This window comes from Geotrypetes seraphini, chromosome 10 (assembly GCF_902459505.1).
Source record: "Geotrypetes seraphini chromosome 10, aGeoSer1.1, whole genome shotgun sequence".
NCBI lineage: Eukaryota > Metazoa > Chordata > Amphibia > Gymnophiona > Dermophiidae > Geotrypetes > Geotrypetes seraphini.
This window is the reverse complement of record NC_047093.1, coordinates 140220195-140244669: the sequence shown is the minus strand read 5'-3', so window position 1 is coordinate 140244669 and position 24475 is coordinate 140220195. Positions and strand designations below refer to the sequence as shown.

Below are 24475 nucleotides of genomic sequence, written 5' to 3'. Positions count from 1 at the left end.
TTTATTGCCAGTTGCTGTGGTTAAAGCTCCAATGCTCATAGGAATTCTTTGCGCGCTGGAGCTTTTACCGCAGCAGCCGGCGATAAAAAACACTTAACGCGGCTTAATTGGGAAAATCCCTTCAATAGCTTCAATAATTGAAAAAATAAATTTTAATTGGGTGATTCTATAAAAGGTAGGCGCCTCTCGCATAGCACTTGTGGCATTTAGTGCCTAAGTGGGCATTTTTATGGGCAGAGCATGACTTAGGCGCGATTCTCCAAAAACTTAGGCGCCTGAAACGTAGGCCTTTAAAAGCCTGGCCTACATTTCCGGCACCTCTTTACATAGGTGCTGCTAGGCCCGATTCTATAAACGGTGCCAAAACGTGATTGTCGCATAGCTGGTGCCGTTTACAGAATTCGGCCCTTCCTGTTTCCCGCCGTAGCTCACGTCCTTTCGTTAAAGGTGATAACTCCAGCTCCAAAAGGCGGACCCTGCTCTCGCTGGCGGTGGAGGGGCGGGATGGTGGGAGAAAAGAGGTTGAATGGTTTTTACACTTCTGACCAAGTGGATTCACTGTTGGATAAGGGGAAGGTTTGGTGTGGCTCTAGCAACGGAGAATCTCAAAGAAGGAAAACCATAAATATATCTAGAATTTTATTTACATACACTTCTGCTCCATATCTCATATCACCAGAGGGAAAAGAGTTGGGGGAGGATATTAGAAAACCAATTTCCTGTTAGCTAAATACTTCTTTTCCTCTTCAAGGCCGTGGCTGTGCGCTTTTTTACTTTTTACATACCCTGTATCTTCCTTATTGCTGTGTAAAATTACAAAAAAAAAATCAGTAAAGAGGAAATAAATATATATTTATAGTCTAATGTATATTGTACTTTGCTTCCTTATAGAAACCTAACTTTAGCCAAGTATAAAACAAAGCTGTATTCTCACCCCCCACAAGAACAAAATCGTTTCCTCTGCCTGCATCTTTTCTGGTGCACCGCTGGTACTCCCTGAACGGATTCCGTTGTGTCTGAGACTGGTGTAGGAATTCATCCAGCACCTGCTAAAAGTATCTCGGAGGGTCCTTTAATGTTTATACAAGGGCAGAGCCCCTCCTGGTCATTGGGTCAGTACTGAGAGGGGCATGTCCCCTAACACCATGCTAGAGACATAGGGGTCACTGGCCCATTAACACTTCTTCCAAAGGTGCATGACCTATGGTCAAATAAAATGCGTTTATTTTCATCACAGCCACTGGGGGAGGGTGGTGGGGGGGTCTACATTCAGTACAGTTCATTGGCCAAACCTGTGCCTGTCATACTTTGATTGTCCTTAGCCACTGAGACAGCAAGAGTTTGGACAGAATTCTTGTAATGATTCATCCAAGCAGCAACGTTGACCAGGCCACAGAAATATCTAAGTGGAGATAACGTGACTGCTGTCAGTGGCTTGGTCCCTTGTGCCACGCGAATTACAGTCCTGATATCTCACCGTCCTAACTCTGTGCTCGTCACCCGGTTGGACTACTTTCAAACCTTTTTCTGTGGGTAAATACGTGTGATGGAGATCCTAACGGGACTAAGCTCTTCCGCTTTCCATCCTCTGGCTGACTCTTCCTCTCTGGTACCACCAGTCCTTAAGCTGTAGTGTGGACGGGAAGGGTGATGCATTGTAGTTTTCTCAGGAAAGCCGGTGATTGGGGACAGAATCAGAACCAAGAACCTGTCCAGGTGGCAAAACATGAAACACAGGGAGCCCTAGACCTATTCTCCCAGCATAACTCAGGATCCTGTTTCTGGTTTTCCAAATGAATCTGGTACCTCCATCAACACCAGTTTCCCCATCACCACCGGATGACATGTATTAGTCGGTTTCAGATTCTAACTGTCTTGATCCAGTTTACACGCAGAGAAATGTGGCAGTGGGAACCCCAATGATCGAGCAATGTTTGGGGGGGAAAGGATTCAACGTTGAAGCAGTTTAAATCTGTTATGATAGTCCCCATGGAAGTTTGGGTTTCATTGGGGTCAGTCTCCACTGGGAAGGAAAATGCGCTCTGAATTCTTGAGAGACGGTCCAGGAAAATAGCCATCCACTACGTATGGAGGGGGGGAGGGAGGAATTTTGTGGCATATGCTTCCCCTCCCCCACCGACCCATACTATATTCATCATACGTTCTTCCCAAATCCCCCTCTGAAATATCAACCACTCAGTCCCTTGACCCTCCAGCTCTTATGTCTCTCAATAAGCCACTGGGGAGAAGGTAGGTAAGAAAAGCCAAAGAGATGGGCTCCTGCGGGAGTTTCAAACCACCGCAAGTCAACTTTAAAGCCCTTATGATATAGGTACCTGGGGCAATATCCATTTTTGCACAGGTCTGCACCCCTCCCACCACCAGGGAAGATGTATAGATCACAATAAATAGGTGCTGGGTGACTTGAGATGGTATGGAGACGGGGAGTCCTTAAATAGAAACAAATCTTTTCCCCTTTTCATACTCATTCCCCACCGTCGCCGCAATCCCCTTCCTAAATTTTTTGCCAGCCCAGCGGTTGGCACAGTCACCAGAACAATGATGGCAGCTAGGGGTGGAGGGGGTTGTGCGTGTCCTTTCTCCCACCTTACCCTCCAAAGTCACTGGGGCGGCCCCGCCGCACCCCTTTCCCCCCCCCTCACAAGGCGCCATGCTGCGTCTCATATTTGGAAAGGATGGAGCGGTAGCGCAAGAGCTCCTGCCGGATGTGCGCCACCTCCTGCTTCAGGATGGCGTTCTCCTTCTCCAGGAAGGCTGCCCGCACGCTGATCTGGTTCTCCTTCAGGCGCCGGGCATCCCGCGACCTCTTGGCCGCCTCGTTGTTCTTGCTGCGCCGGCTCCAGTACCTTTCATCCTGGAGAAAAGGCAGAAAGAAAAATTGCAGGGAAACTTTTAGCTAGACCCTGCTTCCTATTTCTGTATTTGGTTGTAGAGAATGACACGGGGACAAATTTTCCCCTGTCCCCGCGAGTTTTGTCCCTGTCCCTGCCCCATTCCTGTAAGCTCTGCCTTAACCGCACAAGCCTTGAACACTTAGGATTTTAAAGTGTTTGAGGCTTGTGCAGATGAAGACTGGTTGCCTATTACACATCGCATAACCTATAAAATCATTCTGCTTACGTTTAAAATAAATCTTGCACACCAGCCTTTATATCTTTATAAGAAACTCATCCCCCATTACTCCCCACGTACTCTAAAATCAGCAGACCAAAAACTTTTACAAATTCCTTCAATCAAAGAATTCTATTATACCCGGAAAACAAACTTTACTGTTGTCGCCCCAACACTATGGAATGCTTTACCACAACAACTTAGAGAAGAACAACATCTAGATCAGTGATTCCCAACCCTGTCCTGGAGGAACACCAGGCCAATCGGGTTTTCAGGCTAGCCCTAATGAATATGCATGAGAGAGATTTGCATATGATGGAAGTGATAGGCATGCAAATTTGCTTCATGCATATTCATTAGGGCTAGCCTGAAAACCCGATTGGCCTGGTGTTCCTCCAGGACAGGGTTGGGAACCACTGATCTAGATAATTTCAAGACCAATTTGAAGACATTTTTATTCCGAGATGCTTTTGTCTGTTCTTAGTTCCACCTCTTTCTTTTTCCCTCTTTCTTTTTTTTTTTTTTTTTTTTTTCTTCTCTCTCTCCTAAATTCTCTCTTTTACTTACTCTACTTTTTCAATCTTTGCCTACCTTTTTCTCCTCTATTCCACCCTTTTCCTTATCTTTTTTTTTTTCTTCTTCAACTGATTCGTTTCAACTTATTTAGCCAACCGCTTTAATTAAAGCGATCCTACCCAATATGTTTTTCCCTACCCTCACTATTCCCCTCTCTTCTCCAGAATATGTAACTTCCCCCCCCCCTTCCCCTCATATCCTCACTCTCATGTTAGTCAAATTATGTCTTTAATGTTCACCCACCACATTTAATATTTTAAATTTTATCTTTTTTTTCCTTTGTATAAATTGTATTGTGAACCGGCCAGATACTTGGTGATGGTCGGTATATTAAAAAGTCAATAAACTTGAAACTTGAAGACGGAGCTTGCAGGAATGGGGCAGAGACAGGAAAAGAACGCACGGGGACGGGACGGGAAAATGAGTTCCCGCGGGGACGGGGAAAAATTTGTCCCCGTGTCATTCTCTAAATGGAATCTTCAGTTGGATTCTGAGTGATCTGATTGGTCGGCATCGTCCTTCCACGTTCCCAGGATTGTTCTATTGGTAATTAGAGAATAACACAGGGACAAATTTTTCCCCGTCCCTGCAGGAACTCAATTTTTCCCCGTCCCCACAAGTTTTGTCCCTGCCCCATTCCTGTAAGCTCTGCCCTAACCACAGAAGCCTTGAGCAGTTAGGATTTTAAAGTGTTCGAGTCTTGTGCAGATGAGGACGGAGCTTGCAGGAATGGGGCAGAGACAGGAAAAGAACGCACGGGGACGGGACGGGAAAATGAGTTCCCACGGGGACGGGGAAAAATTTGTCCCCGTGTCGTTCTGCATCTGGTTGCCTCTTTATCCCAGGACAAGCAGGCATGATATTCTCACACATGGGTGACGTCATCTACGGAGCCCCAGCGCGGACAGCTTTTTCAGCAAACTTGCTAGAAGTTTCAAGTTTGCACACTGCACCACGCATGTGCTAGCCTTCTCGCCACTAGAGGGCGCATCCCCACCTCGTGGTCCTCAGTTCTTTTTCATCCGCGGAGCCAGAAGCCCTGTGGATAAAATTGTGCTATTTTTGCCTTCTGTCGCCGCGGCTGTGTTCGGAATTTCGACGCGGTCGCTGCGCTAAAGTTATTTTCTTTCTTTATTTACCCTGTTTTTAAAAAAAAAAAAAAAAAAAAAATTAATCTTTTTTCTTTCGCTCCGGGGGCTCCCGGTAGCCGTGGCCGAGGAACCTCGTTTGTTCCCGGCCTTGTTTTGGGCCCATGTCCCGACCCGTTACGGGTTTTAAGAAGTGTGGTAAGTGTGAGAGGCTTTTGTCCATCACTGACCCTCACAGGTGCTGTATTCGGTGTTTGGGGCCCCATCACCCTACAGCATCGTGCCCTAAGTGTGCCACCTTCCAGAAACGGGCCCTTACTCGGCGCAAAGGCCGCATGGCGGATCTCTTTGCCGTCGATACCCCGACGGGGAAGGCCTCGAGCTCGGCCTCGGCTTCGGCCCCGGCCTCGACCTCGGCCTCGACGTCGGAACCCTCGGCTCCCGCGAAGCCGGTTGCCTCGCAGAAGCAAGCCCCGGGTAAGTCTCCACTTCCTTCCTCAGTTTCATCTGCCAGGAAGCCATCCTCGGGCTCGTCGTCGGCGGGACCGTCGACCTCGACCCAGCCCAAGATGTCGAAGGGGTTAGCCCCGAGGGAATACTCGATACCGAGGTCGCCCTCTGCGGAGCGTCCCCAGGTGTTACCTCAGGGTCTCACCGTCCCGGCGTTCCAGGAGTTGCTTCGCGCTTTGATCTCCTCGGAGCTTTCCGGAGCCATTGAGACCTTACAACAGGCTTCGGCCTCGTCTTCGGTCTCGGGGGCCCCGCAGGTGGTGACCTCGGCCTCGGGCACCGGCCTCTCTGCGGCCGAAGCCCCCTCGGCCTCGGCCTCGACCCTTCCCTCGGACCCGATCCGGGTGAGTCAGCCCGAGGTCAGTGTGCGATCCCGAGACAAGCAGCGCCGGGTACGCCGGATCTCCTCTTCCTCGTCCCCGAGGTCGTCACGGGGATCCTCGCCCTCGAGTAAGCCTCGGGCGAAGCACCGTCTTAAACGGTCGAAGCGGTCTCGAGCCTCGTCTCGGAGGAGTCGTCACTCGACTCCGCCCGAGACCGGAGCCTTGCGGGTCGAGGAACTCCGCCTCGACAACCCAGATCTTTTACGGTCCCCGATCAGGGAGAGTTCCCGTGCCTCCTCACCGAGGCGGAAGGGACGGGCCTCTATACCCCGTACCCCGGGGGGTTCCCCACGGGGGTCTCTTCGCCGGACGGTGTCCCCGACTCCTTCGAGGTCACGGGATCGTGCCTCTTGGGGTTCGGGGTCCGGGGGTCAGGTCGGGTATTCTCGCCAGGCCTCTCCTTTCGGCTCGGTTGAGAAGTCTCGGTCACCCTCCCCGCCTGCACGGACATCTTCTTTTTCCAAGTTTGTCCATGACATGGCGAAGGCTTTGGGGGTGGACCTGACGGCAGGGTCGCACTATACCTCAGACTTTTTGGAGGAACAAGATTCTCCTGTCCCTCAACGGGAATCTCCCCGCCTTCCACTTCACAAGGTCCTCCTTCATACCTTACTGCGGAACCTTGAGACCCCTCTTACAGTGGCGGTAGTGCCCACTAAGATGGAATCCAAATACCGGACCCTTCCCCCTAAGGGGTTTGACAAGGGGCAGCTCTCCCATCAGTCGCTCTTGGTGGAGTCGGCTCTTAAGCGCACGCAGCCTTCTAGAGTCTCGGCTGCTGTCCCCCCGGGGAGAGAGGGTCGGACCCTTGATAAATTCGGCCGTCGGCTGTACGCGAATTCCCAGATGGCCACAAGGGTCCTCAATTATGCTTTCGCCTACTCTTCCTACCTCAGGTCCATGATCAAGGATCTGCCGGATTTTCAGGGGGTGATTCCGGAGTCGCACAAGGTTAAATTTGCCGCCTTTGCGTCAAACCTGTCCCAACTCAGATTCTATCTGTTCCATGCGGTCTATGACGCTTTTGAGCTTGCCTCGAGGGTCTCGGCTTGTGCGGTAGCCATGCGCCGGCTGGCTTGGCTACGGACCCTCGAGATGGACCCCAACTTGCAGGAGCGCTTAGCCAATTTACCCTGCATCGGGTCGGAGTTATTTGACGACTCCCTGGATGCGGCCACCAAAAAGCTTTCGGAGCAGGAACGCTCTCTGGCGTCTCTGGTTCGTCCAAAGCCTAAGCCGCCGGCTCAGAGGCCTTTTAAACAGCCGCCTAGGCGGTACCCGCAAAAATCTACACCGGCCTTTTCCAGGCCTCCACCCCGGCGCCCTACCCAACAGGGTAGAGGGGGACCCGCCAAAGCAGCTGCGCAGGGGGTGTCCAAACCGGCGCCGTCTTTTTGACGGGATGAGCGGCCGGGGGCTGGCCCCCGCCGCGCGGTCGCTCAACCCCCTGCCCATCGGGGGTCGGCTCACGGCTTTTGCCGAGACTTGGTCTGGGATTACGTCAGACGCATGGGTGCTCCGGACCGTCTCAGAGGGCTATTCGTTAAACTTCTCCAAACAGCCTACAGACAGGCCCCCCGGGGCGTGCCCGTCCAATCGAAGCCGGTTGACCCTTCTTCGAGAGGAAGCCGGGGCCTTGTTGAGCCTTCGGGCGGTCGAACGGGTGCCTCCCGACCAGCGAGGCAGGGGATTTTATTCCCGTTACTTTTTGGTCCCCAAAAAGACCGGGGACCTGCGCCCCATTTTGGACCTTCGGAAGCTCAACAAGTTCCTGGTCCGGGAGAAGTTCCGTATGCTGTCGCTTCCGATCCTATATACCCTGTTGGACGAGGGGGACTGGATGTGCTCCCTCGATTTGAAAGAAGCGTACACCCATGTTCCGGTGCATCCCGCCTTTCGGAAGTTTTTGAGATTTCAGGTCGGGGATTTGCACCTTCAATACCGTGTACTACCCTTCGGTCTGGCTTCGTCCCCTCGGGTATTCACGAAATGCATGGTGGTAGTCGCGGCTGCTCTGCGTTCCCGGGGGTTGCAGGTCTTTCCCTATCTGGACGATTGGTTGATCAAGGCCCCGACAAGGGAGGGGGTTATTTCAGCGACCCAACAGACTATCACGATTCTTCAGGGTCTGGGGTTCGAGGTGAACTTTCCCAAGTCTCACTTGCAGCCGACCCAATCCCTACAGTTCATAGGGGCCGTGCTGGACACGGTTCTCCTCCGGGCTTTCCTTCCTTCCCCGCGACTGGAGGCCCTGATTCGCCTGGGCCGACAGGTTTCGCAACTGAAGGTAGTTTCGGCTCGACGCATGATGGTGCTTTTGGGGCACATGGCGTCGACGGTCCAGGTGACCCCCTTTGCTCGGTTGCACCTGAGGATCCCTCAGTGGACCCTGGCTTCCCAATGGCGTCAGGACCGCGACCCGCTGTCTCGACGCTTGACTGTGACTCCGTCTTTCAGACGCTCGCTCCGTTGGTGGACCAGCTCTACCAATCTGTCCGGGGGTTTGCTCTTTCGCGTCCCTCCGCATTGCAAGGTCCTAACCACGGACTCTTCGGAGTATGCGTGGGGGGCTCATCTGGACGGTTTACGAACGCAGGGCCTATGGTCGGCCACAGATCGTCTGTGTCACATCAACGTATTGGAACTTCGTGCCATTTATCTGGCCGCTCGGACCTTCAGTCACCTCCTGCACGATCGAGTAGTTCTCGTTCGAACGGACAACCAGGTGGCCATGTATTACGTCAACAAGCAAGGCGGGACGGGCTCTTGGCCTCTGTGCCAGGAAGCCATTCGGCTTTGGACGTGGGCCGTCTCTCAGAACATTTTCTTGCGGGCGGTTTACATTCAGGGGGAGCTGAATTGTCTGGCAGACAAGCTCAGTCGTCTCCTCCAGCCGCACGAGTGGTCTCTGAACTCCCGAGTTCTACGCGAGGTCTTCGACCGATGGGGGACTCCTCAGGTGGATCTGTTTGCTTCACCCGAGACTTGCAAGCTACCCCTCTACTGCTCTCGGATGTACTCCCAGGACCGTCTCGAGGCCGATGCTTTTCTTCTCGACTGGGAGGGGAGGTTCCTTTATGCATTCCCTCCTTTTCCTCTGATTTTGAGAACGCTGGTTCATCTAAAATCGACCAGAGCCACTATGATTCTCATTGCGCCTCGTTGGCCAAGACAACACTGGTTCTCCCTGCTCCTTCAACTCAGTGTCAGGGAACCTCTGCTTCTACCTGTCTTTCCCTCTCTGCTATCTCAGAGTCGGGGTTCGCTGTTACATCCAAATCTTCAGTCGTTACATCTGACCGCTTGGTTCCTTTCCACTTGACTTCGATTCCGGTGTCTCACTCAGTGCGGGAGATCTTAGAGGCCTCTCGCAAGGTCTCGACTAGGCTTTGTTATTCCCAGAAGTGGACCAGATTTTCTTCTTGGTGTTCCACCAACCACCTGGATCCAGATTCAGTCCCTGTGTCTTCGGTACTGGAATATCTGTTGCATCTGGCGAATTCTGGTCTGAAGACGACTTCTATTCGAGTGCATCTTAGTGCAATTGCTGCATTTCATCATCATCTAGAGGGTCGTTCCCTCTCCTTACATCCTCTGGTTTCTCGTTTCATGAGAGGTCTTGTGAATGTTCATCCCCCTCTCAAGCCTCCCCCTGTGGTATGGGATCTTAATGTGGTCTTGGCTCAACTGATGAAACCTCCTTTTGAGCCTATTGATAAAGCTCTTCTTAAATTTCTCACTTGGAAAGTAGTCTTTTTGATTGCGCTCACGTCCGCTCGTCGGATTAGCGAACTGCAGGCTTTGGTGGCGGACCCTCCTTTCACGGTGTTTCATCATGACAAGGTGGTTCTTCGCACCCATCCTAAATTTTTACCTAAGGTTGTGTCTGATTTCCACCTCAATCAGTCCATTGTTCTTCCGGTATTTTTTCCAAAGCCCCATTCTCATCATGGTGAATCGGCGCTTCACACGCTTGACTGTAAGAGGGCGTTGGCTTTTTATCTCCAACGTACTAAGTCTCATCGGAAGGTTCCTCAATTATTTTTGTCCTTTGATCCTAATCGGTTAGGACATCCGGTTTCCAAGCGTACCTTGTCCAATTGGTTAGCTGCTTGTATCTCTTTTTGCTACGCTCAGGCTGGTCTCCCGCTCTCGGGTCGAGTCACGGGTCATAAGGTCCGGGCGATGGCAGCTTCGGTTGCTTTCCTCCGTTCTACTCCTATGGAGGACATATGTAAGGCTGCCACCTGGTCTTCGGTTCATACGTTCACCTCCCACTACTGTTTGGACTCCTTGTCCAGGAGTGACGGCCGGTTTGGCCAGTCGGTGTTACGTAACTTGTTTTCTTAAATTGCCATCTTCCCACCTGCCCTTTGTCTGGTTGGCTTGGAGGTCACCCATGTGTGAGAATATCATGCCTGCTTGTCCTGGGATAAAGCACAGTTACTTACCGTAACAGGTGTTATCCAGGGACAGCAGGCATATATTCTCACAACCCGCCCACCTCCCCGGGGATGGCTTTTCTTTACTGGAATATGGAACTGAGGACCACGAGGTGGGGATGCGCCCTCTAGTGGCGAGAAGGCTAGCACATGCGTGGTGCAGTGTGCAAACTTGAAACTTCTAGCAAGTTTGCTGAAAAAGCTGTCCGCGCTGGGGCTCCGTAGATGACGTCACCCATGTGTGAGAATATATGCCTGCTGTCCCTGGATAACACCTGTTACGGTAAGTAACTGTGCTTTCTCTCTCATTCACTCTACCTGCCTCTGTGTCTCTCTGTACACCTATTTCCAGCTCTCTGTTTCTGTGCTTGTCTCACTGCCTAAGTGCATTTCTCGTCACTTCTTTCTCTGTCTGGTTTGTGGCGCTCTCTGCATCGCTAATCTCTCCATAATTCTGGGTAGCCTCTGTGTCTTTCTGCTTCTCCTAAAGTTCCAGTAGATTTCTTGGCCGGGTCATGTTTTTGTACTGCCAAAGTAAACCATAAGCTCCCCTGTTCACGAAGATGCACTTTGCCCGTATTTATCACAGGCCCCTTTAATTTCCAGTGGGGTCTCTATGCAGTTTCCGCGTGAAAAAAGTTAACTTGCCTTTGCGGACAAGGGCGGATGTAATTAAAGAATTTTAAAAAGTGAAAGGCATTATAATAAGTGCCAAAAAGGACAATTAAAGGGAGGGCAAGGCTGAGAAGGGCAGTCAGGGATAAAATGACCTGAGCATCTGCACACAGCAGGCATTTGATCTCCAAGTCTTTGATCCCAAGTCCTTTAATTTCTGTCTTGGATAATCTCTGCATGTGCATCTAACATTCAAAGTCAGGAAACTTTCCTGGCCTATTTAATTTGTACATGGGCTGCCATAGTTATAAAGTTGTTAAAATACAACCCCAAAAATTATAAAGTATAAAATACCAATGCAAGTGCCCCCCCCCCCCCTTGCTCCCTCACACCTCACCTTCTGGTTGTCCGGCACATGGATCTTTCGAGCCTTTTTAATGATGGGCTGTGGCTTCAGTTCTTCCTCGGAGAAGCGATGCTTCCTGGGGTCGAAAGTCTCGTGACCTGGAATGCTAGACAAAGCCAGGTCCGCTGGGTCAGGGTTGAAGTTCATCATCACCTCCACGGTGGCAGGGTCAACGGGGCTGGAAGCATCACGAGAGACTGGGGTCACTGGACCTAGAAGAGGCAATAGAACAAAAATCCATATAACCCAGTGTGGACGACAATCCCTCCCACAGCGGGCAAATAAAGAGGTTCTTTATTTCTAGTTATCCCATCGCAAAATCCCAAAATAAATCAATTGCGATCAATAACCCGACGGCTTTGTAAGACACAGGTAGGGACAGGATGATCGCAGGAATGAAAGGTATGTTGAGGAGAGAAGGAGGGAGACACTGGTTTGAGAATATGAGTGCCTGGGGGAGGGTGGAGGACCCAGCTGGAATATGTGGCGGAAGAGCTGGATGGGGGCCCAGCACATTCCTGAGAGAGGCAGGGACCGCATGTGCAGCTAGTAGTCTCGGGTGCCTGCATGCGGCAAGAGGCATGGTCACGCTCATAAGCACGCACACGGGAAAACGCTTCATACACACGCTGCAGGCACATGTAAATATATACACATGAACAGCTGTGTGAGTTTGTGTCTCCAAGATACATGAAGCCACAGGTGCTGGTGCAAAGGAGGACGCAACTAGGCCCTCCCCCCAAACTGATAACATGGTGCCTCGATCCCCTACCCACCCCCTCCTAAGCGTCTGTCATGCCCCCACTAACTACCACATCCGAAAGACTCTGATGCCCATTATTAGTGGGAGGAGTCAGCGTTCTGAAGCAGCTCCAACTTCAAAATTAGCCAGGACCACTGTCCTACAGGAATTAACTGGGCAGGACTAATGGGTCCTTTTCAGGGAAGGAAAGGCCCCTGACAGTAGAAGAGGCCGGGGGGGGGGGGAGGAGGGGTTGTAATGCCCTACAAACACATACACTTCCCAGAACTACACAGAAACACCCCTTTTCCCGCTCGAGATACAAAGAGACCCTATATTTAACCTTACACACATGTAAGAGACTCAAAGATAAGAACATAAGAATAGCCTTACTGGGTCAGGCTAATAGTCCATCAAGCCCAGTAGCCCGTTCTCATGGTGGCCAACCCAGGTCACAAGTACCTGGACAAAACCCAAGGAGTAGCAACATTCTAGAACCCCAAAGAGTAGTACGGTTCTGGAATCCCACTTAGTAGCAACCATGGGGAATCCCCAAAGAGTAGAGACATTCCATGCTACCAATCCAGGGCAAACAGTGGCTTCCCTCATGTCTTTCTCAATAACAGACTTTTCCTCCAGGAAATTATCCAAACCTTTCTGAAAACCAGCTACGCTATCCGCTCCTGGACACACATACTGCCAATACAGGGATACATATAAACTCCACAGGTACACAGACCCCCCCTTACAGAAATACACACCGCTATCACTCCCAAGATACATAAAGACACACAGAGATACCGCCCCCCCCCCCCCCTCCAAGAGACAAACAGATGCATACCAGAAGTGTTAAGCTGTCATCTGAAACAAATGTCTGCCGGTAATGATGTATCCTCTAGAATTTGGGGTGTTATTTTGGATTTGGCTTAAACAATGAAAGCCCAGATTAAACATTTATTTCAGAAAGCTTTCTTCAAGTTGAAACAACTTCAATTACATTGATCTTGTTTTATTCCTGATCATTTCAGGCTGTACCTCGAATTCCGTGTGCAGTTCTGTTCGCCGTATCTCAAAAAAGTAACGTAATTAGAAAAGGTACAGAGAAGGGCAATGAGAATGATAAAAGGGATGGGACGACTTCCCTATGAGTAAACGCTAAAGTGTCTAGGGCTCTCCAGCTTAGAGAAGAGACGGCTCAGGTGGGTGATATGATAGAGCTCTTTAAAATACTGAGTGGAGTGGAAAGGGTAGATGTGAATCGCTTGTTCACTCTTTCCAAAAATACTAGGACTAGGGGACATGCAATGAACCTACTAAACAAACCAGAGAAAATATTTCTTCACACAACAAATAATGAAATTCTGGAACTCATTGCCGAAGAATGTGGTAAAATCAGTTAGCTTAGCAGGGTTTATAAAAGGATTGGCTAATTTCCAAAAATATAAAAACCCATAAACCATTATTAAGATTGACTTAGGGAAATACACTGCTTATTCTTAGGATAAGCAGCATAGAATCTGTTTTATTCCTTGAGATCTTATCAGGTACTTGTGACCTGGGTTGACCACTGTTGGGAACAATATACTGGGCTTGAGGGACCTTCAGTCTGTCCCAGTATGGCAGCTCTTATGTGAGGCAAGTATTGTGACATCACTGATGAGGCTGGCTTTTAGGCATTGGTGGAATGAGGCATTATGACATCACAATCTCAGCTCTGGAATGTTGCTACTCGGGTTTCTTCCTGATACTTGGGACCTGGGTTGGCCACTGTTGAAAGCAGGATACTGGGCTTGATGGACCTTCAGTCTGTCCCAGTATGGCAGCTCTTATGTGAGGCAAGTATTGTGACATCACTGATGAGGCTGGCTTTTAGGCATTGGTGGAATGAGGCATTATGACATCACAATCTCAGCTCTGGAATGTTGCTACTCGGGTTTCTTCCTGGTACTTGGGACCTGGGTTGGCCACTGTTGGAAACAGGATACTGGGCTTGATGGACCTTCAGTCTGTCCCAGTATGGCAGCTCTTATGTTCTTATGTGAGCCAAGTCTAGGACAATGAAGCCATTGTGACATCACTGATGAGGTTGGCTCTTAGGCATTGGTGGAATGAGGCATTATGATATCATAATCACAGCTCTGGAATGTTGCTGCTCTTTGGGTTTCTGCCTGGTACTTGGGACCTGGGTTGGCCACTGTTGAAAGCAGGATACTGGGCTCGATGGACCTTCGGTCTGTCCCTGTACGGCAGCTCTTATGTTCTTAAGTTACATCATGTTTTTCCTACGCTCACTTTCTCAAACAACTGAAATCGTATCTGTCCTCAGAAGTTTTGTTCTGATAAGGAGTTCTTTAGTTGTGAGTTTTAATTTTGTTACAGTTTGTAACTGTTGTCCTTTTTTTCTTTGCCGTTAACTCGCTTCTCAAAGTCCCTCCTTGAGGGCCGCAATCCAGTCGGGTTTTCAGGATTTCCCCAATGAATATGCATTGAAAGCAGTGCATGCACATAGATCTCATGCATATTCATTGGGGAAATCCTGAAAACCCGACTGGATTGCGGCCCTCAAGGAGGGACTTTGAGACACCTGCTGTAAACTTAATTTTAGGGATCGGTGTGGTCTATAAGTATCCACCATCATCATTATCACAGGGTAGGACTCCTCTTCCCCTCGGGCACATCTTGTTGGGAACGAGTGCAAGCAAAGAAAGTAAACGGTATTCAAACTAAAAATTTTCCGGCTGCTCATCCCTGCACACAGGAACACCACACAGAGAGACAGATACCAAGAGACACCCCCCAAAAAATACAGAGACCAACACACATACACAGACACAATATTATAGACAGGAACCCACACAGACAGTGGCGTAGCGAGGGTGAGTGGCGCCTGGGATGGTAGCACCCCCCCCCGCCCTCTTGCCTGCCCCCCCACTCCTTCCCAACCCACCTGCCGCATGTGCAGCCCCTTTCCCTTCCCCATACCTCTTTAATTTTCCCAGTGTGAGCATCACAAACTTGCTGCCCGCGTCGTGTTGGCTGTCTCTGACGTCACTTCCTGGGCGCGAGACCCGGAAGTGACGATAGAGAGAGCCGGCACTGACACAGACAGCAAGTTTGCGATACTGCTCATGCCAGGAAAATTAAAGAGGTACGAGGGAAGGGGTGCACGGCAAGGGGGGTGGAGAGGAGGATGGGTGCCAGCGCCCCCACCAAAACTGCGCCTGGGATGGACCACCCCCCATTAATACGCCACTGTATGCAGACAATATACAAAGCCCAGTAGTAACAGTGATGCGTGCACACGCCCCCTAGGGGCACATAGATATACAGCAGGGGGGTCTCAAAGTCCCTCCTTGAGGCAGCAATTCAGTTGGGTTTTCAGGATTTCCCCAATGAATATGCATGAGATCTATGTGCATGCACTGCTGTCAATGCATATTCATTGGGGAAATCCTGAAAACCCAACTGGATTGCGGCCCTCAAGGAGGGACTTTGAGATCCCTGAAATACAGGGACCACAGATGGACTTACACAGAAACTCCTGAGATAGTCAACCTCCCCCCGACACACACACACATATATCTAAACCCCAGAGACACCCACCAGAAACACACAAATACAGACACACACACCTGCTTCCTGAAATATAAAAAGACGCAGGGCCACAGAGATATGCATGGACCCCCCCCCCCCATTAGCTAGGGTTACCCTATGGTTCCAGGAAAAGGAGGACAGATTGAGACATCCGGGTTTTACTTCCATTGCCTTCATTGGAAGTAAAGCCCAGAGGTCTCTCTATTTGAGTTCATAGTCAGTCGCGCACGAGACACCAGCGCGCCGACAATGGAGGGCAGACAATTCAGCCCAAGACACCAGCGCGCTGCGGGAAAACTTAGTTTTAAAGAGCTCCGAAGCAGGGTGTGAGTGGGGAAACCCTTCCCCCCACTTTACTTCATAGTGTTCGCGCTGCTGTTGGGGGGAGGGGGGTTGGAACCCTCCATTATAGAGAAAACGGAACTTTTTCTGATTTTGGGGGGGAAAAAGTTCCGTTTTCTCTATAATGTGGGGGGTTGCACCCCCCCCCCCAACGGCAGCGCGAACAGTATGCAGTAAAGTGTCTTGCGCCGAATTGTCAGCGCTCGATTGTCGGCGCGCTGGTGTCTGGCGCGCGATTGTTCCGTCGCCCTCTATCTGTCCTCCTTACTTCCATTGCTTTCAGTGGAAGTAAATGTAATGTAATATGGTAACCTTAGAGAAACATATACACATACCCTCTCTTCCTGATATAAACAAGAGACCTACACAGGTCCACATAACCTCCAGAAACAGAGACACACATAGTTATACACCCAGATCCTCACCCCCTTCCTGAAATATATAGGCCCACGAAGATTTACATACTACAGCCAGTCATAGAGCGATACATAAAGACACACAACTGTACCCAAACATCTTCACCCCAGAACACAGCTTTTGGGAAATCTCTGTGACTGGGGCGCCCCTTCTGGCAGGGTCCTTCCGTTACATATCCTCCCAAATGCCGCAATGGCCCCTGGCAGTGACAGGCAGAGTGACGTGCACGAAACTGTCTGTGCGGTTTAGAAATCCACCTGCTTGGGCGGCCCTCAGAAGCGGCACGTGGACTCGAGTGTGCAGCAGAGCATCAGCAGTCTCTACCCCTCCCACGGAGGCCTGGTTCAGCTCAGGAGGGGCCCTGATGTAACCAGTGGCTACATCCCAGAGCAACAAGGTGAGTCAGCCAGGGACTCTCAAGGCACAGAGGTGACTCACAGAAAGGCAAGCCCCCTCCACCCTCTTAATACAGCTGAAACCTCTCCTGATCTTATTCAGAAGTCCCCTATGTTTTTGATCCTAGGACCCCTCCTCCCCTTTAATATGTTTCAGTTCAAGTCTCCTTCCCTGAGGTGCTGAGGGCCTTTACATCAGAAAGGTAAACAGGGTAAGTGCCCTGGGCACCAAGCCTTGAAGGGGGCACGTTACCTATTTGAGTCGGGCAATGTATCTGAGCAAGCAGGAGTGCTCTGTGGTCCAGTGACTGCTATGTGCCTGAGATCTAATCCCCAACTCTGCCTAATTCTGTTTGTGTTCCTCAAGGCCAATTCCCAGCTATTTATATCTCTATAAACACCGCCCCCCCCCCCCCCCCCCATGTAGGGTTACCGTATGGCTCCAGAAAAGGAGGACGGAGCAAGACATCTGGGTTTTATTTCCATTGCTTTCAATGGAAGTAAAATCTGGATGTCTCAATCTGTCCTTTCTGGAGCCATATGGTAAACCCTTAATTTGTTTAGGAGATTTGCCTTCCCCTCTGCAGTTACCCCCTGCCCTCTCCAGTCACCTGTAGGCATGAGACAGGAAAAACATTTACTCCCTCCCCCTCCTGAAATATATACATACAGAGAGACCTGAGAGAGAAGGCCCCCCCCAACTCTCAGAAATACACTGAAACCTGCCCTCCCTACCCCAAGAGATCCAGAGAGACCCTCTATATGGAACACCCAAACCTTCCAAATCAACAGACCTTGTCCAGAGAGAGACCCCTGAGGGCTGGGGGCTATGACAGGAAGAGTGACCTGGTGCCATGTCAGAGAGGAGAAGATGAGATAAAACAGGGTGGGGGAGGCAGTTTGGGCAATGGGTCTGTGCTTCTTGCTTCCGCTGGTCCACTCTGCCCGTCTCAGTCTGGGTGGATGTAAGTCTTCCAGGAGATGAATCTATTTCTAAGGGCCGCAAGGCGTTCTCGCCCCCTTCTCTCGGAGTATGGGAGGGAAGGGCGGGCAAGTGTGTCAGCCAGGCCAGAGAGGGGACAGACAGACAGGAAAGGAGAGAGAGAGAGAAAAGCGAAGAAAACTTAGGGAGAGAGTTAGGGGCAAGAACGAGGTGGTTACTGAGAAGGTGAGAGAAAGAAGAACAGGAGAAGTTCATAGAAGCCCCCCTCCTCCTAATCCCTCTGGAACAACCACCTCTCACTGAACTGTACTGGAAGAGACTGATCCTGCGGGAAGGGGGGGGCAGGATTAATGAAGTCCATAAGCTCCCTTCCCTAGTGACCTAACATCTGACTGCCTCCAAAGCCCTAAGAAGTGCAGCATTCCTGTTCCTCCCACCCTGGGGATTTTCCTGACAGCGCTGCTAAGTCTTTCTGCCATCTGCTGACCAGTAAGATAAAACTGGCAGCAGGTTGGGCTTGACTGGCACGGGTGGACTTGCCCTGGAAGTCCAGGTCTGGACAACGGTGGGTTTGAGGCACTGGCATCTAGTGCAGTTTCCTGTCCCTCCCTCTCTGGACCAGTTAAAGACCCCCATCAACATTACCAGAGGTTGTGGTACGAGCAGATAGCGTAGCTGGTTTTAAGAAAGGTGTGGACAAGTTCCTGGAGGAAAAGTCCATAGTCTGTTATTGAGAAAGACATGGGGGAGGCCTCTGCTTGCCCTGGATCGGTAGCGTGGAATGTTGCTACTCTTTGGGATTCCAGAATCTTCCTATTCCTTGGGTTTCTGTACGCAATGTTTCTACTCTTTGGGTTTTGGCCAGGTACTAGGGACCTGGATTGGCCACCTTGAGGACGGGCTACCGGGCTTGATGGACCATTGGCTATTCTTATGTTCTTATGACACCACCATCGCAACCCTGCTCCGACCATTCCTCTCTCAGCCAAGTCCACACGTCCAGCCAGAACCATTGTAGCTGGGCCTCCAAAAACCATTATACAACACAAGATAGCAACGAAGATGAGGGAATGCAGATGGACAGATCAGCACAAGCAGTGGCGTAGAAAGGGTGAGTGGCGCCTGGGGCGGTGGCACCCCCTTCCTTATCCTCTTTTAAACTTCTCTGGTGCGAGCAGCATGCCCACGTTGATGTCGGCTCACCCTTTGACGTCACTTCCCAGGTGCGGGTCCTGAAAGTGGCATCAGAGAGAGCGCTGATGCCGACGCGGGCAGCAACCTCGCGCCGGAGAAGTAAACAAGGTAAGGGGAATGCAAGGGGCGCGCACAGCAAGGAGCTTGGGGGAGGCAGAGAGGAGGAGGGGTGCCACGCCCTTAGGAATACCACGCCTGCGGCAGACTGCCCCCACCGCACCACGCCATTGAGCACAGGTCAGATTTCAGGGTTCACTAGTATCTTGTGATGCACTAACTGCCCACAAAACCCAAACCCTTCACAGAAGCGGGATTTAAGCATTGGGGAGGCAGGTGAGAAACTCCACCATTGGAATTAGTAGCACATAATTAGAGTTAAAAGATGTCCGGGAAAACCCAGATAAAACGAACGGACGTGTCCTCTTTTTAGAGGACTGTCCTCATGAACTTTCCAAAACCCAGCCACGTCTGGAGGGACTCCGAGCATGTGCGGATGATGTCACAGGCATCCATGCACGCTCGGAAGTCCTCCAGATGCGGCCTGGAATTTGGAGAAGAATAGACAAGGTTTTGTGGGGGTGGGGCTGTGACAGGGCGGGGCCACATGTCTGGGTTTTTACGTCAATCCCTACACATAATGCCTTGGCAATTAAGAAGGGGATAGGTAAGGTCACAAAGGGGTCTACAAATATGGTGTCCTTAGTAACAGGACAGACTGACCATACAGAATGGATGACATGTGCAGGGTGGCGTATTCAGGATGCAAGGAATGAAGAAAACGTTATTTCCCCCACGGCCTACTTTACACTGTGCTCTAAACACTAGCATCCCACTCAGCTGCCATTTTGTTCAGGCCTGTTGGTCATTTTCCTGGAAGCATTAAACAGTGCGCCCTGGTTAACTCTTTACAGCCGGGATCATTTTTTTGCGCTTTCTCTTGGTGATACCAGGAGTTGGGGCCCACAGTTGCATTATCTATCACACTTCAATTTTCTCAGCAAAGCCTAAACAAAAGACCCTCGGCCACAGGCACAGAGAGTCACTGTAACTCAGAAAAGTGAACACGATTCCATAGCTCACCTAGATTAGAATCATAGACAGAGTCCGTACCAGAGGCGGAAATGGATCCCAGACCCTGGCAAGCAGACTTCCTCTGCAGCCCCTCAATATCTATCCACACTTATCTCCACCTATGCTCTCCCCTCTCCAACCATGAACTCTGTTCATCGGGCAAGTCCCTCCTGTCTGTACCCTTCTCCCCCCACTGCCAACTGCAGACTCCATCCCTTCTATCTTACTGCACTGTATGCCTGGAACAGACTGCCTGTGTCATTACGTCAGGCTCCATCTCTAGCAGTATTCAAATCCAAGCTAAAAGCTCACTTTTTCAAGGCTGCATCCTACCATTCCCTATGCAAGAAACTCCCCAACCCCAATGTGTCCTGTCTGTCCAAATTAGATTGCTAGCTCTTCCTAGCAGAGACCGTTTATTGTTTAATTATACATCACTGCGTACACCTTTCAGCACTATAGAAATAATAAATAGTACTAGCAGTTTAACATTCCAAATTGAACCTTACCTCCTTTTCTGCAGGTGGGCTCCGAATCGATTCCTGTCAGACACTGCGCCGGCGAGGAACAGGTCGAGATGGAGGAGGCACAGGATGCCGGCCGGCTAAGCTCCGCCTCCGACTGGTTCGAGCGGGGTGGCGTGAGGTTGGCTGAGGAGAAGGGCTGGTGGGATGGGCTCGGGGGCAGCCCGTTCTCTAGCAGAAATTCGTCCAGGTCCACGTATTCGATCTCATTAAAGGGGAGGGTGCGTTCCCAAAGCAGCGAGCCCAGGAATGCGCACTGTAAGGGTCGCAGGCTCCCTACGTCCTCCTCCAGCTTCCGTTCTTTCATGACACCTGCGGAGGGTGGCAGAAGAGAGAGAGACGCACACAGCGGTGTCAGGGCAGAGCCATACAAGAACTTCTGGGGATGCTGAAACAGGAGGTGTGCATGTGAAACACGAAATTATATTCCAACAATATTATATAAGCGTGTAGAGCTGTGGATCAGGACGGTAGATAAAAACTGTGTTTTTCATTCTTATAAATAATGAATATAACAAGTAGGCTAAGATGAGATTCCTCCCAGCATTTGGAAAGAGATACCTACTTGATATTCCATGAAAAAAAGGGAAAGCACTACATTTCCCAGCATGCACCGGGTGAAAAGCAGGCCTCAGTCTGGGTTCACCTGAGTTTGCAATTGTTGACCTCTCCCTCCCTATGGAAAGTCATGTCTGATGTAAGGACATCTTCCTGGAGGACTGAAATGGTCTAGGCCACTGTCCTTGGGTGGTGCTTAGGATACCTGAAACCCGCTCTCTGCTCTGTAATATTTTGATAAAAACCTTCCTGGCATTGGGCCCTCCCAGTGCCAGCCACACACCACCCTAATTGCATAAGCTAGGCACACGGCAACAGTGGCAGCCACACGTGGTTGATTCTGGAAGCCAGTGAAGCAATGCCTTAGCGTCTGTGAAATCCTGAGATCTGCGGAGTTCCTGTTCCCCCCCACCCTGGGGATTTTTTCTAAGAGACACCAAGGGAAAACTCGCCGAGTATCTTGGCTGGCCTGCAGAGCAAGGCTCCACATTCACTTCCTCCATGGCAGATTTTGGCAAGTGTCTAAATTTCATGTCACTGTACGCATGGGTATGACTCTCCTGTGGCCAAAGGTGATGAGGAAGGGTGCTTCAGCTCGCTCACTATCACAACTGCAGTTTTGCAACTGGCTTTGAAGATATCACAGTGGCACATATAAAGTGTGAATACAGCACAGACAGCTGAAGAAGGACTCTTCATCAGAGCCCCATGAAGGTTTCATATTGACACATGTAAAGTATGAATACAGCACAAACAGCTGAAGAGCAGATCTTCCTCAGAGCCCCATGCAGGAGTCACACTTATACCTGTAAAATATGAATACAGCACAGACAGCTGAAGAGCAGGTCTTCATTACAGCCCATGCAAGTGCCACCCTGATATACCTAAAGTATGAATACATCATAAATAAACTAATAAACAGCCAGCAAGCAGATCTTCATCAGAGCCCCATGCAGTCATCACACTGATACACATAAAGCATGAATACAGCACAGACAGCGGATACCAATATATGTAAAGGATGAATACAGCACGGATGACTGAAGCATGAGTATAGGGAAGGGGAGACTTTAAATCATGAGATATAGCCAACAAAAGCTGCATGCACATATTATCCCCCCCCAACCCCCATATTTATTCAGTCTGTGATAGCTTTCACTTGAGTCAGAGAGGAATTACATCCAAGATACCCAGAGATTCAGCAAAATTAAAATCTTCTCTTGGTCTATCAAAAGGAACTGCGGCCTTCTAAGAATGTGAAACACCACAGGAAGGGGGCGGGAAGCAGACCCAAAGGGGCAGACGCAAGGGCATTTAAGGATTTGAAAACTTGACAGGTCACCCAAAGCCACCCCTCTTCCCCAGTATCCTTTAGGTTTTATAGAACAATCTAAAATAAACCCCAACAAAACAGGGCTGCCATGATGGCATCTGAGGGTAGGGGAGCTCTAATCCCCAGCCCCCTGGCACTCTTTACAAACCCACCAACAGAACTGAAACTGGACAAGAGCTAAGTGAATGCACTCATTTCTGCAGTCTCTCAGCTTCTGTCTCCTTCCTCCCCCCCTTCCCAGCAGAGCATACCCTCAACAAACCATTAGGGAAACCTCTGCAAGTCCCTTTCCCTCCCACACCTCAGAATGAGAGATAGCTGCTGTCACATTAGCAAGAGAGACAGACTCCGTGAAAACCCCCAAGAAGGAGGTAGAGACCTACTGAGCCTGGCTTGGAGAAGAAAAAGCAGATCAGCTTAGAAAAAGCATGGGAGCGAGGCAGCCAGGGAGAGTGGGGGAAAGGAACCGGAGAGACAAATGCAGAAATAGGGAGATAGAAATGAAAGGGACATGCTTACAATGCAGGAAAAGAGACAGAGGGAGACACAAGTGAAATAAGAAGGAAAGAGACAGACACTTAGAACATAGGCAGCTCAGCCCACGCTGTGCCAGCCCCCTCTCCCATGTCACTTATTCCTGCCCTGGATCACCCTCACATGCCAGCCCCCCCTCCCCGGTGTCCCTCCTGTGCCAGCCATATGCCACCCTCATTGCAGTACCCATGTTCCTGCTGTGCCACCCTCTCATTGCAGCCCTGTGTCCCTCCTGTGCCAGCCCTGTGGCCCTCCTGTGCCACCCTCACATAGCCCCCCTGTGTCCCTCCTGTGCCAGCTCTATGCCACCCTCAAATATCACCCCCTTGCCAGCCCTATGCCACCCTCACATGCCAGCCCCTGTCCCTCTTGTGCCAGATCTATGCCACCCTCTCATTGCAGCCCCTCCAAGTCCCTCTTGTGCCACCCTCACATGCCAGCCCCACCACCAGTCGCCTTGCTGTAACACTCACCCACAGCCAGCTCCTTGGTCCTGCGTTCTTGGCCCTTCAGGGGGGGCCCCTGCAGCAGGTTTTTAAAATTCACCAGCCCTGCCCCCTGGGGCCTCTCTGCCCCTCCACTCATCTGGCCCTGCGGCCGGGCCATCTCCGAAACCCCTACCCCCCAAATCCCAAATTAGCGTGCAAAATCCCAGGACTCAGGCCAACAGACGGAGAATGGCCGAACCTGAGCTCGCAGGAGGCTCAGAAGGGGGGCAGCCAGCTGCCCAGATGCTGGCTAGCTCCAGGGCTCTCCATGGTGCTTCTGCAAAGTGGTCCAGGGGCCTGGGATGCTGCTCCCAGCTCCGATCTCAGCCAATCGGTAGCCAGCTGGCCCCCCCACCCCATCTGCATCCACCAGGGCTGAGTGCTGGAGCTGCCCCGCGTGCCACAGTCATGCGGCAGGGCCATGGAAGGAGAGGGGGGTGGGCCCTGACCTAGATTCCACCAGTGGAAGGAGGGCTGGGCGGGGCCTGGCCTGACAGCAGCCAATGGGCCGGCCGGGATTAGGGAGGGCGTAGCCTGGGAGGAGGGCTTGCAGCACATGGCTTGGCATGTGTCACCTGTCTGGGGAGGCTGAGAGGCAGGAAGAGCTGATCATGTGTGTGTGTGAGAGACACTGGGAGCTTTAAAACTGGCTAAAGAGGCTGCAAGACACTCCTCCAGGAGATTCAATCCATAAATCCTCTGGATGTGAGGTCTGGCGTCTGTCATTAACCCCAGGGGAACCCTGCACCCCCAGATCTGCAAGCAGGCACCCCCATATCCCACTCCCCCAGAACTAGCACACTCCCCATGCAAAAAAAAAATGGCCTCAGTAACTACTACTACTATTAATTATTTCTATATCGCAGCCAGACATATGCAGTCACAAAAAAGAAGACAGGAACATGACAAAAAAAACTGTCACACAACAGAAAATCCTACAAAAACTGGAACAGATCTGCCACTCTGTAACAACAGAAACAGCCAGGTCTCACTTAGCGACGACCCTGCCCAGGCAAAAGACAGGACTGGCCCTCAAAACCATCTGTAGGGAAAATGGAACCAGCCAAAAGCGTGACCGATGTAGGGTTACCCTATGGCTCCAGAAAAAAACAGGACGGATTGAAATATCCGGGTTTTACTTCCAAAGTAAGGCCGACACCTGGCTTTTACTTTCCTTGGAAGCAATGG

At 50.8% G+C, this 24475-nt stretch overlaps 1 protein-coding gene across 1 annotated transcript; it reads right to left on the bottom strand.

Annotated features, from left to right (window-relative positions):
• Positions 1-626: 626 nt before the first annotated feature.
• Positions 627-23693, bottom strand: DBP (D-box binding PAR bZIP transcription factor). Its single transcript, XM_033959988.1, has 4 exons — positions 23273-23693; positions 20360-20686; positions 11144-11364; positions 627-2875 (listed from the first exon to the last, which is right to left on the bottom strand). Exons 1-4 carry the CDS (start codon positions 23403-23405, stop codon positions 2660-2662), a joined length of 897 nt encoding a protein of 298 aa, XP_033815879.1. The 5' UTR covers positions 23406-23693; the 3' UTR covers positions 627-2659.
• Positions 23694-24475: the final 782 nt, after the last annotated feature.